The sequence below is a fragment of the Anas platyrhynchos genome, chromosome 15 (assembly GCF_047663525.1).
Source record: "Anas platyrhynchos isolate ZD024472 breed Pekin duck chromosome 15, IASCAAS_PekinDuck_T2T, whole genome shotgun sequence".
Lineage (NCBI taxonomy): Eukaryota > Metazoa > Chordata > Aves > Anseriformes > Anatidae > Anas > Anas platyrhynchos.
Genome location: NC_092601.1, coordinates 17,496,325 through 17,519,500, shown reverse-complemented (window position 1 = coordinate 17,519,500; position 23,176 = coordinate 17,496,325). Strand labels below are relative to the sequence as shown.

At 43.3% G+C, this 23,176-nt stretch overlaps 1 protein-coding gene across 7 annotated transcripts in view; it reads right to left on the bottom strand.

Annotated features, from left to right (window-relative positions):
• Positions 1 to 219: 219 nt before the first annotated feature.
• The window catches only part of EPN2 (epsin 2), a 42,828-nt gene continuing 19,871 nt past the window's right edge, over positions 220 to 23,176 (bottom strand). For 2 of the 7 annotated variants that reach the window (XM_027469256.3, XM_072024104.1), the window contains exons 3-9: positions 13,897 to 14,021; positions 12,287 to 12,379; positions 11,866 to 12,022; positions 9,014 to 9,187; positions 7,372 to 7,464; positions 6,275 to 6,490; positions 220 to 4,707 (exon numbers count right to left, since the gene is read on the bottom strand). In XM_027469256.3, the coding sequence (XP_027325057.1) occupies positions 4,370 to 4,707; positions 6,275 to 6,490; positions 7,372 to 7,464; positions 9,014 to 9,187; positions 11,866 to 12,022; positions 12,287 to 12,379; positions 13,897 to 14,021 (1,196 nt within the window). In that variant the 3' untranslated portion in view covers positions 220 to 4,369. The remainder of the gene's footprint in view (positions 4,708 to 6,274; positions 6,491 to 7,371; positions 7,465 to 9,013; positions 9,188 to 11,865; positions 12,023 to 12,286; positions 12,380 to 13,896; positions 14,022 to 23,176) is intronic. The other 5 variants (XM_027469257.3, XM_072024105.1, XM_027469258.3 and 2 more) reach the window with 4 other exon arrangements.

Sequence of the window (23,176 nt, the reverse complement as noted above, 5' to 3'; positions counted from 1 at the left end):
TACGGCAACGACTGCAACAACAGGAAGCACGGAGTCCAAAAGTCAGTTTTGTCAGTTCCCCCAACCTTTATTCCACGACTGCCTGGCTTTAAAAGTCAAATGCTCCCCAGATTCCGTCTTGACAGAGATACTGAAGCCTCTGCAGAGAAAGGTAGTTGATCATCCCTCCAAAAACGCTGTTTGAACGATAACGTGGTTTAAAGAAGCAATTCAGCCACCTGCAACACAAGTCTTCATTTTTATTGAGTTAGTAAGGTCTCAACTGATTCTGATTTAAGTGATCTATAAGAAACCCTTCTTTCTCATAGTAAGAGCAGGCCTGCCCCAGGAAAGTGATGAATTCATCGTAGAAATCACATTGACAACGTACAAGAAGCATTACTCTCAATAACCGTTAGATTTCTCCTAGAGCCTAGGACTTTTAGCACACACCTTAATAATCTCAACCAATCCATCAGCTTTCTTGAGAACTAAATCAAGCATGAGAGCAACAGTTTTGAACAGGATATAAACACTACGCAGAGTCTCGAAAAAGCAACACGTCTGGAATATAAGCAATACAATTTTAATTCTGACCAGTCACCTACAAACCCCTTGTCTTTCCACTGTTCTGATGGCATTATTAAATATCACATTTGTGACATCGCTCGGGAAAAATGACACAAAGATACAGACATTATGATACAATAGTACAAATGATAAATTATTTATACAGTAAATAATGTCAATAGTCAGCACAAATTCATAAAAAGCAGCCGGCTCCCAGTATTATGAAAACAGTTTGGTAAATATTTAAATTGTAACACTTGTAAAGGAAGCGAGTCTTGTGAGATTCTGCTGTGAAAAATAAACCATATATTTCTCCACAATTTGTGCAATATTAATACATACAGTACACATTAGAAACTGTAACAGCAAAAGGGAAGATGGATAACAATAGTTGTCTTAGCTACGGGACTTCAAAAAGACTGTAAACACCACAACCCACCACGGTTTTCCTTCCCTGTCCCCTCAATGTAGTTTAGTTTCTATATAGTATAAAACTGAATAAATAACTGAGCTTATTTTGGGTTTAAAATTATGCCAAGATATTTTTGTTTATTTTTATTTTTTACAAAATAATTAACACTTTCTCTTTGGTCAATTTGACCAGTAAGGCTATTTTGGGATACTAACATTTTTAAAAATCAAAAGCACTTTTTTAATATCCGCAAGTGAGAAAAAGAAGGGGAAGAGGGAAATGCATTTGGAGAGAGAGAGACGCCAGAGCAGACGCGATCGGATACGCGTACGTCCCCCATGCAAGAAGAGGTGGGAGGGCGGGGAGGGGGGGAGAATTATTCCGGATAGCAGTTAAATCGCCGTGAAATAGAGTTACCATTCTGGGCACAGCTGAAGCTTCACCTGGCTAGGGCAGAAGCCGCCTTGCAGCATCCCCGGCGGCGCACCCCGCGCCTGCCCGGCACCCGCGCGGTCCGGGCACGGCTCCAGCCCAGCGGATTTAGCACCGCAGCCGCTCATCCCCCTGCCCTATAACGCCCGGGTCGGGCTGGGAAGGTGGGCACAGCTGGAGTCCTCAGCCTAAGGCTTCGCAGCGCTGATGGCCGTTCAGTGTCCTGCCATGGTTTATTGCGCGATACGCACCTGTCTACGTAACGTAGATGGCTCCTACAGAAGTGGCTTGGTAAAAGCACCAATTTGCCAGTCAGCAGTTTCATGAAGCCAGGGCTCCCTACCAGACCATCACATTTTTCCCAATTCACGGTGACAGATCGTTACTCTGAGCTCGAGATGACTTGATAATTTTAAATGCTTACTATCAACCCCGTCGTGCCTTGGAAAACAGCAAGCGAGTGTTTGACGAGAGGATGTGATTAGAACTGCTTGGCTGAATAGATAATGCCCCATCTAACTGTTGCAAATGCATTCAAGTGACTAAGGGAAAAAACATTGAGTGACCTCAATTCCACCGTTGATAAAATTAAATTGGAAAAATAATACAGGATAAATCTTGCCACAGATCAATTGGAAAGCACTTTCCCCCCCCCATCTGCAAGAATCACACCCTTCCTGGTCTACACTTTTCAATAACTTCAACAACAACAAAAAAGTAAAGTATTTTTTCCTTATTCTGAAAGGCAACATGAATGGTTTTTTGTTTTCTTTTCTTTTTTTAAAAGACATACTGGGTGTGGACAGTAATTCTTTTTTCCTCCTATATAAAAACAAAAGCAGATGAATATTCTGAATCCTACTTGCAATTCAATAGTATCAAGAGGATAGAACAATCTGCATAGAAACATCCACACATTTAGCATTCCATATACTAATAGAGCTACACTGACCTACACAGCTAAAATCTGTGATTGTACCCTAGATTTGATAGTCGTTCAGCCTCCCCTACCCACCAGAAGATACAACCCAGTCCCTTTCGTGTTAGCCAGCCCTTCCCTCCTGCGGCACGCGGCCCTAGACTGGCACGGTCCCACACAGCATCATTACACCAAGACACAGAACTCTGGCAATTTCTTTCAGCTTTTTTTTTTTTTTTTTTTTTTCTTTTTTCTTTTTTTTTCTCCTTCGTATTAGGGAAAGGCCACCAAGATGCATCAGTTCATTCAGAGATGCCCTCGAGGCAGTAGCAAGCGCTGGGACATCCCTTTCCACGTACTCCGCGCACATTTGTGAAAGCAGAGCTCAGAAACGCTGCCGGCTCTGAGAAGGCCAGGTTTGCAGCAGTAGCACTGGCTGAAACCTGAGCGTGGTTTAGTGCCGATGAGTCCAGACATGCAAGTTAAAAACGGATAGTTCAGCTTACAATTAATAACTGCAAATGGAACCGGTTATTAAGATGGAGTGCACCTTTCATTAAGAAATATTAGTCGATAAAATTAATGAGTCACGTTTGTACGTTAGGATTTTTAACATCTCAAGAAGTATTACAAGAAAAAAATAGCCTCTCTTCCGATCTTCAAAAAGGCTAAACGTCTGTCCGTTCTGGTAATCGGAAAACGGGAACAAATCAAGGGAAAGGCGACTTTAGTGTTTTTTCTTTTTAATGTAGTCTTAAATCACGTTATGTTCAAATTCAATTCATCTAAAAATAATTAGTCACGAGAATTTGTTTTGATTCGCATTATGAATACTTCATTTAAAAGTAAAATATTTTAGTGTTAATCTTCCCTTTTAAACTCTCTTTACAGAAACAAAGAGCTAAAACCATAAATAAGAGGGCATTAAAACCATAAAAATGACATTTGCCAATATCTTAATTTTTCAGCCAGACTTGATAAATCTATCAAAACCAGACAGTTAAATAAGAACCACATTATAAAAATTAGCAAAAAAAGGACTATCAGGTAACTCTGCAAACTCAAATATGAAACTGTACTAAACAAAATATGTGCAAAAGTATACAAGAGTAACTGCATATAGCAAGGTTAAGCCTGAATTAGTTTTAAAGCTTGCCCCGGTGAAATTGAATTCAAAGTTGTCCCACTGTATTTCTTTTTTTTTTCTTTCAACTCACATTGTAAGTCAAATAAAAACAAAATACACATGATAACTTCCAAACGAAGCTGGTACTGGACAAGCACAGAGCAGGACACTCACTCAGCACGAGTGCAGCATGCCACTCACAGAGAGTTCCTCAGGAGTCCTTAGAGTAGTGTACAAATTCAACACTGCATACAACAGCACACGTTATACTTGACAACTTGAGAATGTTCTTGGGTGTTTTTTTTTTGTCTGCTTTTTCCTTTCGAGACAAGCTTGCTTTCTCGGTCAAACCTCTGATACGAAAGCAGTGCGATTTTGCGTTGCAATGTTTAATGCATAAAAACCAGCCACCTGGGCCCTCCGAATCGTTCTCCTCTAAGAGTAAGGACTATGGGTGAACCAACAGTCTAGAACTGTGTATAGTTATGTGCAAAACATTCACTAGCACTCTGAATTTCAGGTCTATCGTATGGGCATAGGAAGTGACAGATGCAGGTAAATAGTAATTTCAGGATCCAGCACATCATCTGACATCTACAAAATAGCCAACGGAGTTTAAAATGGCAGGTTCTCCCTAGAAAGTGTATTGAAATGATTAACAAAGTAACAAAATGGGCAGAATCTAACTTTGGTGAAAAGTCTGAACATTTCACATAATGCTCAACAAGCCAAAGTAAGGTACCATCTGTAGCAAAGACTAGATTTAGATTAACTGGTAAGTAGAGACAACTCTTCAAAGATCATAACTGTAAACTGCAAATCTACTTCCAAGTCTCTTACACACCGTTCAGTCCACACAGGCCACGTTCATTTCGCTGTAAAGACTTCAGCCTGGAAACACTATGAAAAGAAAGTTCCTTTAATTGGGTCTTTATAGGAGAAAAGGGTTAGTTGTATTTGTAGACTGGGACGCTGACGGCGGGATTCCTGTACTGTGAAGAGGTTGGGTCATTGATCCTGCAATGCTCACGTTCAGCCCCTGGCCCATCCTTGTTAGAGAAGCCACAGTGCCCATAGCTGGTATCGGTGCCATTCCCACAGGCACTGGGGCCATGGAAGACAGAGGTATTGGCTCCATGCTTATTGGTGGCACAGCACTGAAAGAAGGGCTGGTTCCCATCACAGGACTCGCTCTCATCTGATTTAGAGTGAGTGGCTGAGGCTGATTCACTTGGAAGGGGTTGATTGGAGTTGGTGCTGTAGCTGCGCCTAGTTTTGAGAGAAGGGGGAAGAGGGAAGGAGATCGCACCTCTATAAACGTTGAGGTTTTGGAAATCATCCTTTCCAGCAAAGAAAGCACCATCTGTACACCCCTGCATGCTCCCAACCCCAAATCACCCTGTGGGGAAACCAGTGTGGGTGCCATTCAGCAGACTGGGGCTGCACTGGTGCACAACTACACTCCTTTTTTTTTTTTGGAAGTATCCATTCACTGACCAACATCTTCCACTTTTGTTGACAGCTTTGGGAATAACGACTTCTAAATTTGATAACCTGGAACATGCCTACCTACAACATCTGATTTTTATTTTTATTCAACACTACTAAGAACTTCCCGTAAAAAGGCTATTCGTACTCCCTTACTGCAATCTAGCTACTGCAGATGCGTGCATTTTCTTCAGGATCTCTTCCAGTCAACTCCATTTAGAAGCTGTACATGTTTCTGGCACCGAGTTTTGACAAGAATTCATAAAGTAAACAAGTTGTTTCCGAATTACAGCGGTGCTAGAAAAAGCAGAGAATAACTTTCCCAGCGTTTGAGGTTTTTTGGGCTGCTGCCAACACTACAAATTCCTTTTGCCGTATATGCATAGTGCTATTTGGATGGCCCAGTGACCCCTTATAAACTTTTTGTAGTAACCGGTAATGGCAGATACACAGATTTCCTCTGGTTAAGCACTGCCAAGGCTCTTCACAATCACTGCTTTTTTCCTACCCAAGGAGTTTAAACTCTTTTTCTTTTTTCCTCATTGGAAAAGCGAAGAAAATAAATACTGAAATATCACTGAAGTATTTCACTGGACTGGTGTCACGCAGTAATTTCAGTGCATATGAATAGCTTTTCAAGATGCATACATCTTCCAAGTGTTTACCGCCACCTCCTAAGTCTGCTCTAAGTACAGGCTCATTTATAACAAGAGCCAATTTACAGGAGATCTGCGACAGTCTATTTTTTCCCCAAATACACTGAGAGTGTGTGTTTCAATCAAAACTGGGTTATCATGCTAGCCTAAAGATAGCCTGACCAGCAAGCCATTAAAATATACTGCAGAGTTTGCTACTTGGAACCTCAGGTTGGAGCCAGAGATGCTAATTTGCCTGCAGTAGCACAAGGGAAAGGGCTATTCCCTACATGCTTGCCACAAGAACCTATTACACCCTCCCAAGGGATTCTCTGGTGGCACATGTTCACCCCTTACCTGTTCTGACAATAAATCAGTTTTAGTTCAATCATCCTTAATAACCAAAAGCCGCCTTCTAACCCAGATCCTTCTGAGCGAGCAAGTGCAAAAGTGGAAGGAAAACTGCTTGACCAAAGCTAACCCAGCTGCAGACACCAGAGTAGAAACTCCAGGCTTTCAAGGTCCGGCAGCATGCCTAGAAACCATGCTGTCTCACCCTCCTGCTCTCAGTCATGATCTGCTGGCTGAAGTAATCCAGAAAAAAAAGCCAAAACCGGCTAATGTTAAATCAAATGGGATTGAGTTAATGCAGAGTTTTCCTATAGGAAGGGAAAGGTAAAATAAAAAAAATGAAGGAATGTGAAAGAACAGACCTGGTGCTAAGAATGGATTCAGTGAAGTTACGGGTTGCGGTGGCTTAGACACCAGTGAATCCAGGTTCACCAGAGCAGCATTGGGGCCCAGAAAAGACTCGGGAGTTTTCCGAGCTGCACTTTGTTTGCCTGATGTCATGCTCGAGTGCTGGGAATCAAAGAGATCAGGGCTTGTGGTACCGCTATGCTGGGATGGCAAAGTGGAACCTGATTCAGCTGTAACAACACAAAGAGAAAAACAAAACTTAACTCATTGGTCTATACAATCAAACAATGAAAGTCCCTCCATCTCTGGCAAAGGAAATATTTTAAAATCTGATGTTTGTATAAGTCACATTCCAATGTCCCAGTACACATGACACCCTCCACATGCAAGCGTACACCTCGAATATTGCTTAGAAGAGAGTATCAAGAAGCTACAGCAAGAGTTGCAGAGCTCTTCAGAAGGCACCACCTGATTTGCGTTGGTTAATATTCTTGCAACTGACTAAAAGTTTCCAAGAGAAAGAAATTCAAAAGCCTTGGCTTCTGCCCTTGCACTGCACCATTGTTGTGCCCTTCCTAACTAGATTCCACCCAGATTTTCTATTTTGTATTCAAGAAGCCTTGAATTAGTCACCAACCTTCCGGGCAGAATTGTCCTGAAAGTAGATGGTACCAAAGCACTCCTACGTTATGGTCTGTCAGTTTTTGTTTTGTGAGTAATGACCACATAAAAAATAAGTTAAAGCATTCACAGGGGCCTATTTTCACATTTTCCTACTATTGTTACCCACTAAAACTGACATACCTGAGAAATTCAGCCAACATCTTTCGGTTTGACTCTCCAAGCATGAGCTATACTTCAAACACATGCTGGATGTCATGAACAGAGGTCAAATAAATTTCTGGGTCAACAAAGCAAAAGGTTGCAGAGTAACATTCTGTGGCTCACAACGCCAGAAGCCAGTTCCCCATGAGTTCATGCACAGGCCAAAATGTTAACAAATTTTTATTGCTGCATTATCATCATCTTTAACTTTTTCCTTTGTGAAGGCGTTTGGTGGTGGTGGTTTTGATTTCTTTTTAAAGAAACGTGCTAAAAATTGGATTCATACCTGGCTTTTTGGAAGTTCGAAGTGTGTCAAATTCAGAAAAATCATCTTTAACTGTACCATTCAAATTACTGAAGAGGTCAAAAGATGTACTTCCTGTTCAAAACAACAAGAGAGCCCTGTCATTAGCAGATCTTTGGTTGCATCACACACCTGATCCTACTGAAAGCAATTTCTAACCCCTGCATGTTACCAGGAAGCCACTGTCAGGTCCCAGGAGGGCAGTGCGGATCAGCTTGAGAGCTCCTACTCCTGCACAGGAGCGAGAAGGATAATGCCACAGAACTGTCCTTACAGCATTAGCTGAGTGATTCAGAGCGACGTGCTTGTAAATCACAATGTAAGGTACACCTCAGCATGCTGGGATTTTATTGAGTGCCTGCACTAGAGAGGCCCAGGCAGGCATACATTGCCACGGAAAAAGAGAGCAGCAACAATTTTACAGCCTTAACCATGGACTTCTCCATATTCTTCTGAATATGCTCTTAAAGTAGCACCACTGTAACTTAACTAAAGATTTGACTTATGCTTCCTAAGTTAAAAGGCATAGGAATGCAGTAGAAAATGTTATCTACCCCATGTAGAGATGGGAAGGCTCTGCTGGCTGAAAACCCAAAACTTGGCCATAGCTTGCAACGAATGAAAACAAAACATTTTGAAAACGTGGACACACCCTTGCCTCAAAATGGAGGAAGAAAAACCACACCTACATGAACAGCAATTACAATATTGAAAAGCTTTGAAGGTTTTTTTGTATGCACAGAAATGCTTTTTTTTTTCTAATTTAGTTTTAGCCTTCAACACATTCCAAGCAAGCAAAGGTACAGACATAGCTCCACAAAAGGCAGAGAATGAGTGAAGATTCTGTATAATAATAATACGTATCAAGAACAAAGACCACCATAGCTTAACAACCATTCTCAGAACAATCCAGTTATTGCCTTTTGCTCGGAGAAAAGTAGATTAGACCACAGCTTGCAGTACCCACTTTGTGACTCCTTTGTTTATTACACGCTGTGATGAATGACCAGCAGAAAATGCATTTAGGATGCATTTAGCCGTGGTGCCAGTATGAAAATGCCAGGTACTAAGGCTGCATTAGTTACAGAGGATGAATAGACAATCACATCAGCATCTTCTGCATCTTGCTACAACTAAGTTTAGGGATAGATTCGGCACCCTCAATTTCAAATAACAAACCTTTATTTCTTCAGAATGTGAAGCTGCATAACCTATCAATCTATGTCTGCAGAGGCATCCGTCTGCACAGCTATTTATCATGATGAAAGGTAAAATTATAGCAACATTCATTTCCAGAAATTAAGTCCTCATCTAATTAAAAATAAAACTCAGTTAAAAATGCAAGAGCAGCAGCAGCCATAAGAGCTCGGCATGCATCCACACATACTAATAGAAGAATGCAGAAGAAAGAGCACAAAGAAAGGAGCAGCACAAATTCAGAACTCTGAGTAATCACATATTAAGTTCTTCTTGCTGCTAGCTATTGCATCTCCCATTTATCTTAACTGACCAATTCTGTTAATTGTCCAGCACGTTTCTTTTAACCAAGCAATGAAAAAAAAATAATCAAATTTCACCTTAAATTACTCAAATAAAATGGATATGGAATGAGATGATTTCTCACCAGATGTAGAGAGAGGTTTGTTTGCAGGTGCTGGTCCCCAAGGATCCACAGAAGACTTCGCTGCAGTAGAAGATGGCTGAGCAGGAGCCCAAGGGTCAACATTTTTGGACAGAGACTGAGTTGCAGATCCTGCTGGTGCTGCCCAAGGGTCAACGGAAGCAGCTGGTTTGGCACCTGCAAGAAGAGCCAGCAGGAACACAAGTCAGTACAGTTTCACTTTGGAAAGCTCTCACAGGAGGTGAAGCTCTGTTAATAGGCAGTAATGGCTCATAACACTAAACATAAAAAGGTGAAGAAGTTCAGTATTAGGAACGCTGATTTACGTTATACATGCAGAAAAACAAGAACAACTAAATTCTGTGGAAGATGGATGAATAATACTAAGTTCCCATTTGAAACTGAATTTAAAAAAATCAGCAGTTCTAACATGAAAATAAATATGGTTTCACTACAGACCCTGCCAATGACTTCATGGTATCTGACTCAAGGTGATCTAAAACACAGGGTATGGTATACTTCTGAATGCACAGAAGGGAGTGGAAAAAAAACTTGCCTCACTACATGTAATTTCCTGCCTATTTCCTTTTATTCTTCCTTTTAAGCCTAATAATTTATTGCTCCTCAGTTTAGGTGACCTCATCTTTCACTACATGACACTATTTGGGCTTATCAAACCCCAAAACCACCAAAGCAAATCACATTTCATATCTGTAGCAGGCCAGGAAGCGGCTGGAAGGCATCACTGGGGCTTTGTTCCCAATGTTGTCCATCCCCATTGCCCCTCCCCAGCCACTGAAACATGGGAAGGCAAAGCTAGTACTTCAGAGGCACTTCTTGTGCCACTCTCAGGTGATCAAATCAGACAGTGTAAGTGATGGTAGAACAGAATTACCTAGGCAGTGCACAGCTAAAACCTTTAACCACTTTGTGGGCTTCAAATTACAACTGAACAGTGTTCTATTTTTTAAAGGTACACACAAAACCTCTTGGCAGCCCGATACTCTTGAAAAACAATTCAGCACCACACACCCTGGCACTGATTCCCATTTGCAGTGTTGGCCTTTGTTTCATCAACAGGTGGCACGGTCTTGCAGCAGCTTCAGACCAGGAAATGCTGAAATGGTCCAAATAAATCCAACCGTTCCCACTCCAGCACTTAGATTCCCTTTATCTGTCCTTAGTGCTGAGTTACAAGCAACGCTACACAAGAAATGCTAATGACAGAGCTTCCCAGAAACGGAAGCTTTCAAAAAAAGTCTTTTCTTTCATAAAGAGAGCTCACAAAATTAGAGCACTCAGGAAGATACCTTCCCTTAGCTTCCATTATCTCTCCTGAAATGCCAAAGCACGAGCAGGATTTGAGAATTACAGTTTAATGAGTCACTCTTTTAGCAGCAGTCAAATTCATAAATCTCACATCTTCGAGCCTACCCTTGGGAGCCAAGTAACCAGCAAGCTGGAACAAGGGGTTGTTATATGGCATTAATAAAGTTTGGAGCCACTGGGAGGAAACGCTACAGCTGCAGCTGATGCATGGAAAAGGTTGTCAGTGGATGATATATCAAGCAGGAGATTTGAAGGAGGTGGGTTTTGTTTGTTTTTTAACCAGGGAAAAAAGTACATCGAATCTCCACTGCATTGGGGCCTAAAACTTTGAATTGTTCTAATTTTGTGCTTGAAGTTTACCACTCAAAAAAGCCACAGGTTACAGTTAAACAATGAACTGCAGCTGTCCCAGCAGCTAAGTGGGTGCTTTTAATGCCACCACAAGGAAAAAATAAATAAAAATAATAATGCACTTTAGTATTAAACTTCGAAATTGTCATCAGGTTTCCAGAGGGTAGCACGCTGACTCCTAATGAGACAACTCCGCAGCACATTACAGCAGAGGTCAGCCTCGAAACACCAGCCGGCAGCAAAACTGACAGAGCTAAGCTGCTGGTCTTCAGGAAGAAAGGGCCCCCTGCACAGAACATGCTGAATCCTCAAAAATAAAACAAACAAACCAAATGTAAAGCCAACAAAAAATAGATCTAATGCTGATTCCACAGGCACAGAGAGTTTAACATCTACTGTGAGGAGCTATCAGCTTTCTGAAGGAAAGGAGTAAAGCCTTGGGCAGATTTTGGCTAGCCTACAAAACAGCACGCTGCACGGGTGGTAAAATGAGCACATATAAAAATAATCATGCAAAAAATTTCAACTATTACCCCTGAACATGTGAAGCACCAGATCTTTGACTTCAGAAAGAAATTCCATGAATTTAGCACCAAAAGCTTATGAAATGCTGAGACTATTTAAAATAGTAACTTCAATTTTTGTTTAGTATTAAAAAAATCTCCATCGAAGCAATTTCATCCTTCTCATTCTGATGGCATACACAGCCCATCTCGCTAGGAGCGAGACAGCAATTCAGAGCTACAGCCTTCCTACCCACAGCATCCTGCTCGAGTACTACATTAATTAAATATTGGCAAGAGTCTAAGCCCATGCCACTGGACACAGCTAGCAGTCAAAGCAGGAGCATCCCCCCAGGATGAGACAAGTTGTTTTTGCTGCCTAAGGAGAAGACAGAAGCTTCACTCTACTCCTCTTTTTTAAGATTCAAAACGCACACACAAAAATCTCAGCTGCTTAAAAAGCAGGAAAGGATCACAACTTCCATTTGTTTCTGCTTGAAAATGTTAAGGGAATGTTAATTCTGGAGCACAGGAAACAACCAAAAGGGACTAATACGCTGTTGTTATCAAGCGTGACATTGTGCACTGCTATTGAGAAACCTGGAAAAGCTCAACGTTAAAAAGCGAGTCCTTTTAAGATAAGCATTCCCTTCTGGCAGAGTTTAATCTTACCAAATGATTGCCATGGGTCAGAGGCAGTAGCTGCAGCTGTGGATCCTCCCCAGGGATCTGTTTGGTTTGCAACAGCAGGAGGTCCCCAAGGCTCTGTTTTCTGTGGGGCCGGTGCCGATGAGGGCAGGGCATCCATTAGGTCCAAGAGAGTTGTATGCTGAGGGCAGGAACAATCTGAGCTTTAATCAAGAGCATTACCAGTCTGAAGTACAAACCCATGAGAGTGAAGAAGCATTTTTTTTTTTCCTTTTACACACCTGCATCGACTAGTACTTTGAAATTTAACCCACATGGAAGAAGCTTTAAGCTATACAACAAAGCAATCCCAAAAGCATAAAAGAGCTCAGAATTAAGCTATTTCGTGTTACTGTATTTCAGCTTTTGGCAGCGTAACCGGGAATTTCTTAGTTGAAGGCACTACCTCCTTCTTTTTGGGAATTTTAATTGTGTCTCTGCGACTCTCCTCCAGAGCCATCTGTAATCTCAGATCATCTCCGCGTCTGAGGCGCTCCTCCTGCAAAGGAAATCAACACTGTTGATATAGACCACGAGCCTAGACTGTGCTGCCTGCTCCCTCGGGTGTCCAGCCCCGCAGGACGCTGCCAGGGGAAGCCCAAGCAGCACCGAGCAGCACCGCCAGCCCCCCAGGAGCGGTGTGCGCCGCAGGCAGGCGCGGTGGGATGGCCGGGATTATTTGCTGTGACTTGTACTTAACGCACCAGGGAGAACAAATTCCTCCTGGGATTCTCACCTCGCTCAGGCAGAGGTCAGGAACAAGCCGACCCCGTAACACCAGCCAACAGAGCAAGCCTTACAACATCCATTTTGCCGACTGAAATTTCCCCTCCTGTTGTTTTACTCCTGATGGGAAAGCTACACACGAAACTTCATTTCCAACAATTCACTTACATTGCTAGAAACCCCGCTGAATTTAAAGACAAAGTAAATATTCCATCTTTAAATTATCGTGGGTTTTGGTTAGTCAAATCAGCACTGAAGGACTTAGTGATTTCAACTCTACTTTTCCTGGCTTTTGTCAGCTTCCTTCCACATCTGGGGCAACTGTTGCATCTATGAAGAAATCTAAATGAATTAACCTAGCCAACTCCATGAGTATTTTGTAGGTTTTAGCATCTGTCAACTACCATGTTTGTGGCAGATTTGACTATTGAAAATATTTTGCTTGCACCAGGTCTTTCAGAAGTTGACTGATTCCCCAACTGGCATCTCCCTTGCAATTTTCAAGCTATTTCAACTGATATATTCTGATACTTATTTTCTTTAACTTGATTGCTTAATAACGACAGGGTTTACTGGGTGACAGTTGCCCTTTCAAAGCACAGAGATTCTAATGCGTAACATACGGCAGGATGCTACACTTGTCCCAGGAAGCCTTTAAAAATATTATGGACACTCTGCATGGCTGACTTGAGTTTTCACTCCTAGCTGAGATTCAACACCTTTGTTACATATTATGTTGACATGCAGCAGGCTTTATCCACAATTACAGCATTTACTCCCAAATCAGAATGAACCTCTTAAGAATTAACATAGTAACATACCCAAAGTGGTGGTTTAAGAGCTATGTTATTTCAAAAAAGGTTACTTAGCTATTGAAGCACTTTGTGTTACATCGCCCTTGTGTTCCAGACAAGCTCGCCAAATGGGCCAATCACTCAAAATTTCATTATAACCGGAATTCAGTGACATTTCATATGCTGGCCCCATTAATGAAAGCTTTCAGGACTAGTCATGTTTCCAGTTCTTCCTTACAGAAAGCACCTTCAGCAGTGCGATGATTAACATCCTCCCACACAACCAAGTCTTCTCGCAAAGCGACTGTCATCTCCCACTAGTCTCAACAGCACGAAGCCCATAGCTACTTTAAAAAGAGATTAAAAAAAAAAAAGAAAGAGCAACATCTCCCAGAATGGCCTCTCCCCCCCATCTCCACCTGGAGCAAAGCCAAGCTAACATCACAGAGAGCAGACAGAGCCCCGGCTAGGAAATTGGACAGGTTGGAAAACCTACACGGGCACTGACCTGCTCCGCCACCTCCCTGCTCATCGCCAGCGCCAGCTGCAGCTGGAGCTCTTCTTCTCCGCTCGTCTGAGGCCGGGCCTGCTCCAGCTCAGAGGAAACTCGAGGGGATGTAGCTGTTGGAAACAAAGCAGCAGATTATAAATGATATATACCAAAAAGGCAGAAGAGGTCTGATGCCTTCCCGTGCCAGGCCTGAGGTCCTGAAGGCAGCATTGGGTGCCTCGAGGGGCGCAGGGCCGGTGGCCATGCCCTGACCGTCGGGGTAAAGCTCCTTCTGAGAGCTGAACCTCCAGCTCTCGGCCCAGGGCAGTGAGCCAGAGAAATTTAGAAGGGAGAAATTTGCAAGGCTCTCTGCTTGCTTTAAAGGAGAAATGTTTCCGGGGAACAAAGGCTTTTTGTAGTATCACGACATGTCAACAAGCCGGCCCCGACAAAGGCTGCAGACCCTGCTCAGCAGAGCTTCGGGGAGACAGGTCGCTGCCTTGAAGCTCGGAATTAATCACTTAAACGTTTGTCAATATTTCTTACATCTAACGTCAGTAAGAATTTGCTGGGAGCTGGCCAATGCCAGGGTAAAACTGGACACCACCCACTTTTCTGTAAAATAATACAGTCTTAAACGGGACAGATAAAGAACTATTCTTAACTGCTAAGCAGGCTCAGAGGCAAACAAACCAGCTATTCAGAATGAAAATTCACAAAAATACTTTATCATTCTCTGCTAAAAAAAAAAGGTTCGGTATATATGTTGGGGGCATTGTTTATTTTTTGTTGCTGGCTGCTCTTTCTTCGGATGAGGTCTCTGTTAGCTAATAACTGCTGGCAACGTCCCCCCGCCCCTCAGAAAAACAATCAAGCTGGGCAGCTAAAATATACAATTTCTCAAAGCATAAATCATCTGTTAGTGATGTTTTCTCTGCAGTAGCATACAGAAACTCCCATCCCAATGGGACAACTCTAGTTATCGCTACAGAGTCATAAAGCAACTTTTGGGGTAATTCTCTAGCACCCAGATTATTTAAACTGAAATTTTATCTTGGTGGACGAGGAAGTTTGGATGCAATGGCTGGAATGGTAATTCCAGTTGTGCAAAATACGTGTTAATATTTAACAAACAGGAACCACGTTTCTGAACTAGAATGTCAAGCTCAAGAAATCAGTCCTTTACGAGGTTGGGTAGGTAGAAATTTGATTGCTGAACGGTAATTTTAGAAGCACTTTTTCAGTTCCTGCTTTAATACTCCAAACATTTCCCAGTCTTGTCTCCCCTTACCTTTTAGGCCAAAATGGCACTATGAAATAAAAACTGCCCGTTCCTCTTTCATCCAGAAAGCTGGCTCCAGCCGATGGGGCATGCCTGCGCCTTCCCACCCTACACTCGCTGTGCCACCCCATCCTGTTCTGTTCCTACAGGGACAACTTTATCACCCAAAACCATCCACGTTGTGCTGGTCCCAAAGCTTTCAGGCCAAGCAGACTCGCTCCTTGCTGCACGTTTAGGAAGGTGTTACTCATCCATCAATCCGATCACTTTTCCAAACTCTCTCTCACATGAAGTATCTATATTTAGCCTGCTTCACGAGTACTTCTTGCTCCAGCAGTCACAGACAGGCTCTCCAATCCATTATTTGGATGATTACAGGAATAAAAAGGACATCAGAGAACAGGATGTCTGGCAGTAGGGCATAGCACGACCTTAAAGTGTTTGTAAAAAGCTTGGATGTTCTTCAATACAAAAATAAACCAAATTCAAGAGGGAAGAGGATAGAACTCAACAGGAGGTTACCAACAGTAGCACACGACAGAAAAAACAAGATCTTTTTCTAACTTTTTCTACCAAAAGGAAAAGCAGAGCTTTTTGTGATGCTCAATGGGATGGTGCTGTGAAACAGAGTTCAGTGTGAGAACCAAAACAGGCGAAGAAGCCCATCGCCAAGGAAGCTTACCAGTAGCTTCTCAACAATTAGCCTGAAGACCAACCTTAAGAACCTTTTGTTTGTTAACAAACAAAATGCAGCTTACAGGAAAATGCCAAGACAATGCTATGAAACACTGTCACACTAGAAGGAGGAGCCAGAACATATAAAGCTGCTGGCTGAGAAGGGAACAAGAGAAATGGGAAGACATGGGGAAAGAAAAAGGATTTGATGACAACCTTCTGCAAACTGGGGGCATCGACTGGAAGCGACAGAGGTTTAAAGAACTTTGTTTGGTACCGACCCAGGCAGGATCTGCCAGCCACTAGCTTCCTACAGCTGTCACTGACAGCAGCCCCGTGCATCAAAGCAGTACTCAGAATTAATCTGACACACCAAATGCAGTTCCAGTCATACAAACCCTCAACAAATGATTTCGAGAACAGAGTGGATGTGAAGACGCTTCCCTTCTGAGCACAGGGAATATACGTTTATCTTCATAAAAAGAAGATCGAGCAGATTACAGATGCTAAATACATCAGGTTTGCAAATACTATGGAACGAAAAAAGCTATTTAAGGTAGAGGGACAAAAACTAACGATAAAAAATAACTGAATAAAACTGAGAGACAATTACAAACGGATCACCTCCAAGCAGCAGCTTTCCAGCAGGAATTACAGAAGGCCAGATTCATAATGGTTTCAAAACAAGGCTGGACACACTGAAGGGACACCACCAGGGTCACCTGAGAGCAGACGGCATCTGGAGCATGATGAGGAAGGTGCCTCCTGCTTCTTGAACCGCAGCTGGGGGCGAGATGGTGATTTCCTGGACCTTCTGCACAGGGGTTTTTCATCTCTGTTGACACTAATTAAACTCCATAACAACTAAGCAGCTGATGGTAGGATGACTTTAAAAGCATGCGAGATGGATTCCTTCACTTCAGCCCTTTGTTTTCCCACCCAAGCCCACATGAAGGGCTGTAAGCACTCAGCAGCTCCAGCCTGCAGCAGCACACACCATTTCGTGCCAGGTAGCTGCAAGAACGGGTGGCTGCAGCCCACTGGAAGCACTGCACTCGTCCTCCCTGGTGTGTCCTCAGCTGCCTGGCCTGGCAGGGCACTGTGCGACCTCTGGGCTCCCAGCAGAGACCAGCATCCAGGGGCTGAACACAGGTAATAAGGGGGCTCACAGGCATCGCTTGTTTCTTTTCACTTTCAGGCTTTTCAGCAATTCTGCTTGGTTTTATTGACTCTACTGTGGCACTCTGGAGTTCTTCGTGCAAAAAAAAAAACGAGGGCAAAAATTGTTGGTTGAAATTCATCCTTGGGCCTTACATTAATAAAAAGAACATCGATAAAAGCGTTGCCATTTTACACTAAAACTTCCACAGAGGTTGTAAAGCCGTCTGCATTAGCTAGCAGACAGCATGTTTTTTTTGAAAATAGGATTAAAGGACATTCAGCGTGCTGTTCTTGGCAGCGATCTGGCACGTTTTATCCAGCAAGGCCACCTCTCGAGTCCCTCGGTGCTGTCACTGCCCCTCCGTAGTGGCCACGTCCCAGCCTTACCGTTTCGGGGGGGGGCGAGGATCTGGCATAAAGGTTATTGCCGTAGTAACAGCATCGCTGCCACACAAAGAACCCCTTATCCCCCAGCACATGACAGTTAACTCAGATGTTTATGTAAGATGGGACTCAATAGATCAATTCTGACCTGCTAAGCCCCGCTTTGTTGCTGCTTGGGGATTTTGGAGGTCCAGGCTCCCCCCAAGGCTGCCCAGAGGCGTCTGCTTCTGCCGGGGGCTGCCACCGGGCTGCTTCCCTGCCTGGATTGAGCGGCAGCACAGGGAAGTCATTTCCAACCCCAGATAATCACCGAGGCAGGATTCTGCTCCACCATCTGTCTCCAGCATGGGCTATGACGTCTTTCGTACGTATTTATTGGTAATTTGCTGTATTTTGGCTTTATTAAAAGCCCTCTGGAGACGCCCGAAGGTTCGGTTAATTAAAGGATGTATACAGTATGCAGCTAAAAAGCAGAGTCATTGTCTGTATTAGCGATAAAGTCAGTCCCAGCATGAAGATGAGAGCAGGTATTTCTGTTCAGAAGCCTGTGCTTGTTGGTTGTGGGTTTTTTGTTGCCACTCCACACCAAGTGATGCCACAGAAAGCAAGCCCTGGCTTCACCACCTGCAGGAGGTGTTCTTAGTCACATTTATTCGGCTTCATCACACCACTGGTCCTTCTAAAAAGGTAGAAAAAAACAAAGTGTGACTTAAAAAATGAGAAAATACCAAGGTAAGCTCTTAGAAACCAAGAGGAACCCACTCTGGATCCAAACGGAGATCCCACGTGTTGGTCTTCAAATGAAAGCCTGTTCAAATACTGATGGGCTGTTTTCCAAAAGGCAGTCTTAGCTCGCAAATTATGAACTGGCACCTGCAAACTGCCTGATCTAGAAGGAGTTGTGCGATCCAGGTTCCCACTGGAAATTAAAGAGATCTTTCCAATACAGGCTGGGAATTAACAGCACCCATCAACGTGTCACGGTGGAGCTGACCAGCCTTGCTGCACCATTTCCAGTTGCACTGAGGCAGGCGGAGCACTTTCACGTTTCATTTAATACTGAACAGATCCTTGAGGCTTCTTTTAGTCGAGGACTATTTCTTCTCTCATATGATCGCTACACTTATCTTAATAGACTCATCTAAATAAATCCAGGTAATTTATTCCAACTACCGGAGCCTGGTTACGCCAAGGCCACCTCCCACCTTTATTCAGAGCACCAAGAAAAGTGCAGTACGAGAGGATTAAATCAAGTTGTCAGGTGACACCTGGCAGCAAACACAGGAGTGTTGCAGCCTCCTGCAACACCTCAAACTGCAGGAATCAGCCAAGCAGCTCACCCAGGTTGGTTGCTCCATGTTATGCCAGATGTTGCCCGACTCGGATGGAAGGCCAGAGGCAGATCCCAACCTGCAGAGCTGCAGAACAGACTGCAAGGGAATGAAGAGCCCAGCGCTCTGAGCTTTCTGTAATGTCACACCTGAATTACCAACTCCTCTCAATTATTTTCTACTCTGAACAAAAAGGGAGACAAAGCTGAAATAGTTGAGTGAACAGGAACTCGCTGATGCTTCACAGAGCTGCTTTTAAATAACGAGTCAACTTCATGCGAGCCATCACTGGAAATATTAAAACTCATCATTTCAGTTAAAAGACTGCTCCCAAAATCTTTACACGCAAGGTTAACAGACTTGGCACTTCACAAGGTCTGTAAAAGCCCCTTTCAGTGCGTCTTTAAGCAACCTTTTATCAAATCAGCTGTCTGTACAATGAACCCGATTTCTCGGGCAAGCAGCCTACCTCCGGGCAAAGTGCTCCCATAAAATTGGGTCACACCGAGCTGTGCCTGGCTCCGGCTGCCACGTCTGTGTGCAGGAGACCAGGACAGGAGAACGCATACACGTCTTGCCCTGATACCCATTTCTAGATGCAGCCCAAACCCAGAGCAGCAGATGGCCTTGAGGAAAGGATGTGCACAGCCTGAAGTAACACAGCTGGGCCTGGAGGGACAGAACCTCTTGAAAGAGCAGCAGGGCTTTTAAAACGTGGTTTTAAAGCACAAAAAACGGTGTAAGGAGAGGACCAGCGGTTTCCAGGGATCCTTCGAAGTTTAAACACATCCACACAAACTCATTCTGGGGGTAGGGGTGCTGAGGAACTGGCTGTGTCAGGCTCTTCCCCCCTGGTAGAGGACTTTGCTGACATTTTGCTGCCTCCCCTAAGCAGCCCCCAGCCACGAGGAGCTGCTGCAGCCTCCTACAGGCAGCTCAACCCAACTGCTCCAAGGATGCTTGAAAAAGACGGGGTGATCCACGTCCAGGTGCTCTTATCTAGGGGCTTCTGCAGGTGTTGAAGCTCAGTACCCAAACCAATCCCCCTCAGATGTGACTGCAGGCGATGCTCCTGCCACGCTGCTGACTCCAGCGCTTTGGCAGTGAGCTTCTGCTGAAAGAGCACCAAAAAGCAGGAGTTACTGCCTGGAGGACTGGATCACGAGCAGCAGATCTCACAGAGGTGCTCCCAGGTCTGCCACAGCCTCATGGCGCAGACGTAGAGCTCTATATTAAGAAGCTGAATCCTATTTAAGTGATCTCAGCAGCCACGGGTGGAAGAGGGCTGGAAGCAAGAGGCTGCAGATTTCCAACCTGAGTGACTAACGCTGAGCATAAAGACAATATTTAGACACAAAGCCAGATCAGAGGTGGGGCACTACTGCTCCCAAACATTTCAAATATTGACCTTCTGTTCCTTCCCCTCCCCAGTGAAGTTAGTTTCAGCACCACGCAAATGTATTCCTTTCACCTGAAAGGAAACTCCATACAGTTTGCACTTTTTCCAAAATAATATACATGAGTTTAACAAATTGTGTCATGGGGTATTTAATAAATCTTAACCCGAGCATTAATTGCCCCTAGCTATGGACCAGAAAACAGCCAACAGTCTCCAGCACGTCACAAAGTGCTGCCAAGATGAGGTTGGGAGGAGGAAGCTTTTTGCTTTTAGCTGTACAGTATCTCTCTTGGCTTCCATTTACAGATCGTAAAGCTACAGATTGTAGCTAAAACATACCAATATTTTTACAAATGACAACATCAATAGTCAGTAATGATCACATGCCATGATGTATTCCCAGAATCTCACAAGCTTTACAGCGCAGAGATCTGCAGGTCCAACAGAATCATTAAGATGAAGCTTTGGGGGGAAGGATTTTATTAAAAACTCCCGTGCTTCACCATTTCACTTTCCACAGGACTGTTAGAGGTGAGATGAAATTATTTGCAAGGAAAACATCCCTATTTGTCAGTGCAGTACAGGCTGATGGGAAATCACTCGAGACCTTTTTCCACCTTGAATTCTCTCACGCTGTTCAGGCTATCAGTGCTGCTTTTATTTTTCCAGAAAGGATCGTTTGGAATACAAAGACAAGCAACCCCACCAAGACAAAACCCTCTAGCTCAACATCAAATACAAAACCAATCATATACACACTGTAGATACAAGCCTACACGTATGCTGGGAGAAGCTGGAGAAGAAGAGCTGCTACAGCACTGCAATATTTACAGCCAATGCTGTATGCTGCAGCTATCTCAGTATTTTTGAAGAAAGCAAACAAAAAGTGGCCCATGGACTTATCTGACACTGCTCATTTAGTAACTGATGGGGGGAAGATGTCCCTTGCTCAAATCTGACACCTTATCCAGTAGAAGTTACTTGTTCCCCTCACGATCTGTCCTGGAGAAGCTATTAAGCACATTCAGACAGCTCAGATTTTTTTTTCCTTCTTCTGCAAGACAGTACTAAAAATTAGGAGGTTTTAGTAGCCACAAACAATCTCTTCAAACAAGGAGAATGCAATCAGCTACGAATCCTCAAAATCTGCACTCCCCATCCACTGTGCCCAACAAGAAACAAACGTAAAGTCTGCTCATACCAAAGCACAGAGATGAAACATTTCCTCTAGCTTTGTTGGTGGGAAGGTTGTTACGCTCGCCCCAACTTCATTTATGTTCAAATGCCAACAAAACACACTAAATACTTTTAGCAGGAGACTGGGTGTACATTTTCTTAGAGGCAAATCTCCTCCTATAGATTGCAAAAGACATAATTAAGTCTAGATGCCTCTGATCTCTTCTCCTACAGCACAATTCTACCAGAACACGCAGTACAGCGACTGCATCTGAAATTGCAATAAGGAGAGGACTTCCCAGGAACCAACCATAATGTAATTCCTTCTATACAGCCTGCTGAGTCCCTGTCTTCAGAACAAAACAAGGATATCATTGGAGAATAAAAGAAATCACGATGGATACAATCTCTAACTTCTGAAAAGCGACTTTTCCATTAAAAGGTGTAAGGAACCCCTGCATTTATGTAACAGTTTAAATGTCTGGTTTAGATGAAACTCCTCGTCCTACAACAAAGGACAAAGCTCTGCACACCTTTTGCAAGGTGCTGGTTTGCTTTGCTACACTCAAATAAACCATCTGTACTAGAAATGCATTCAAATTTCAGCAGATACAGGTCTGAACAATTAACAGCCATCTGTGTTTTCGCTAACAGATAATTAAACACTGGCGAGTCTGCAACAGAAGAACCACCTACAGGAAGAAAAGCCTGAGATTTCTAAAGCTTCTTAGGCACATGCTTAAGGGGGGAGAGGAAAAAAAGGTTAAGAAACCATTACCTCAGAGACAATCCTACAGAGATAGGCAGCAAAGCAGGACACAAGTGTGAATTCCGAGTAACCTAACCCTCCGCACTGACAGGATGACCAAACTCGCTTCTTGACATCTAGTCCCCCATCAAAATTCCTAAAATGTCCAAGGAATAACGACTCAGAAACACGCCCTGCATTGCTCAATCCTGGCTGTGAGAAAGAGTTGGAGGCCTCTGGCAGCGTTTAACCCGGCAAACAGCAGTTACACGCACCAAGTCAGGCAAGAGCTGGTGAAGAAATCGCGGTGCAACAAACCAAAGGTGTGCTCGGCATGCTTCGGTGGCTATTACTGCAGTCCATCGGCTGATGACAAAACAATATTTCAAGCTATCTCCTTAATTAGGGGATTTTTAAGATAAACAAATGAGCCCTACAGACCTCAGAAGAAAAATAATGTTATTGCAGTGATAAAAATCTACTTATCAATTAAAAATTCATATTGAATCAATCTAAATATGGTTATTAAACAACTAAAATGTTTGTTAATCCACTGTTAAAATAACAGACAAATTCTCATACCTGGAAACCTTCATGCACTTTTTTTTTTTTTAATTCCTGCATCCTAAAAGCATTTCATTTGGGGGAAAAAAAATCCTGCTTTTCTCTCTAGCTTTTATTTTCACCGAGATTTTCTTCATGCTAGCTTGATTCAGCCTGCTGGCTTCCTACTGCCTTCCACAAAAAACATCGGCGTATGACAGGGGTACTGACACCACTCACATATTTATAATCTGAGAGGCGCTTTGGGATACAGGACATGACAAACTTGAGATTCTTAAAACTGGTGCTCAATCAATTCACCACACTGGCTCTGTTACAGTCCTCCACACACTATAAGCATTCAGTTAAAGAAAAGATTTTCCTTCAGAATTAGACCACAACCACTGACATTTCAGCCAAAGCAGCTTTCATCAGATCATTACTTATATTAAGAAGGATTTAGTGCCAGCTCAGGCCTCCTCCTAACATGACAGGGAGTTCCCCCAAGCACTGCTATAAAGAATCCATTCTTCCCACACATTGTACTTTTTTTTTCTTAGAATGAAATGCAGGATTTGGTACTGATA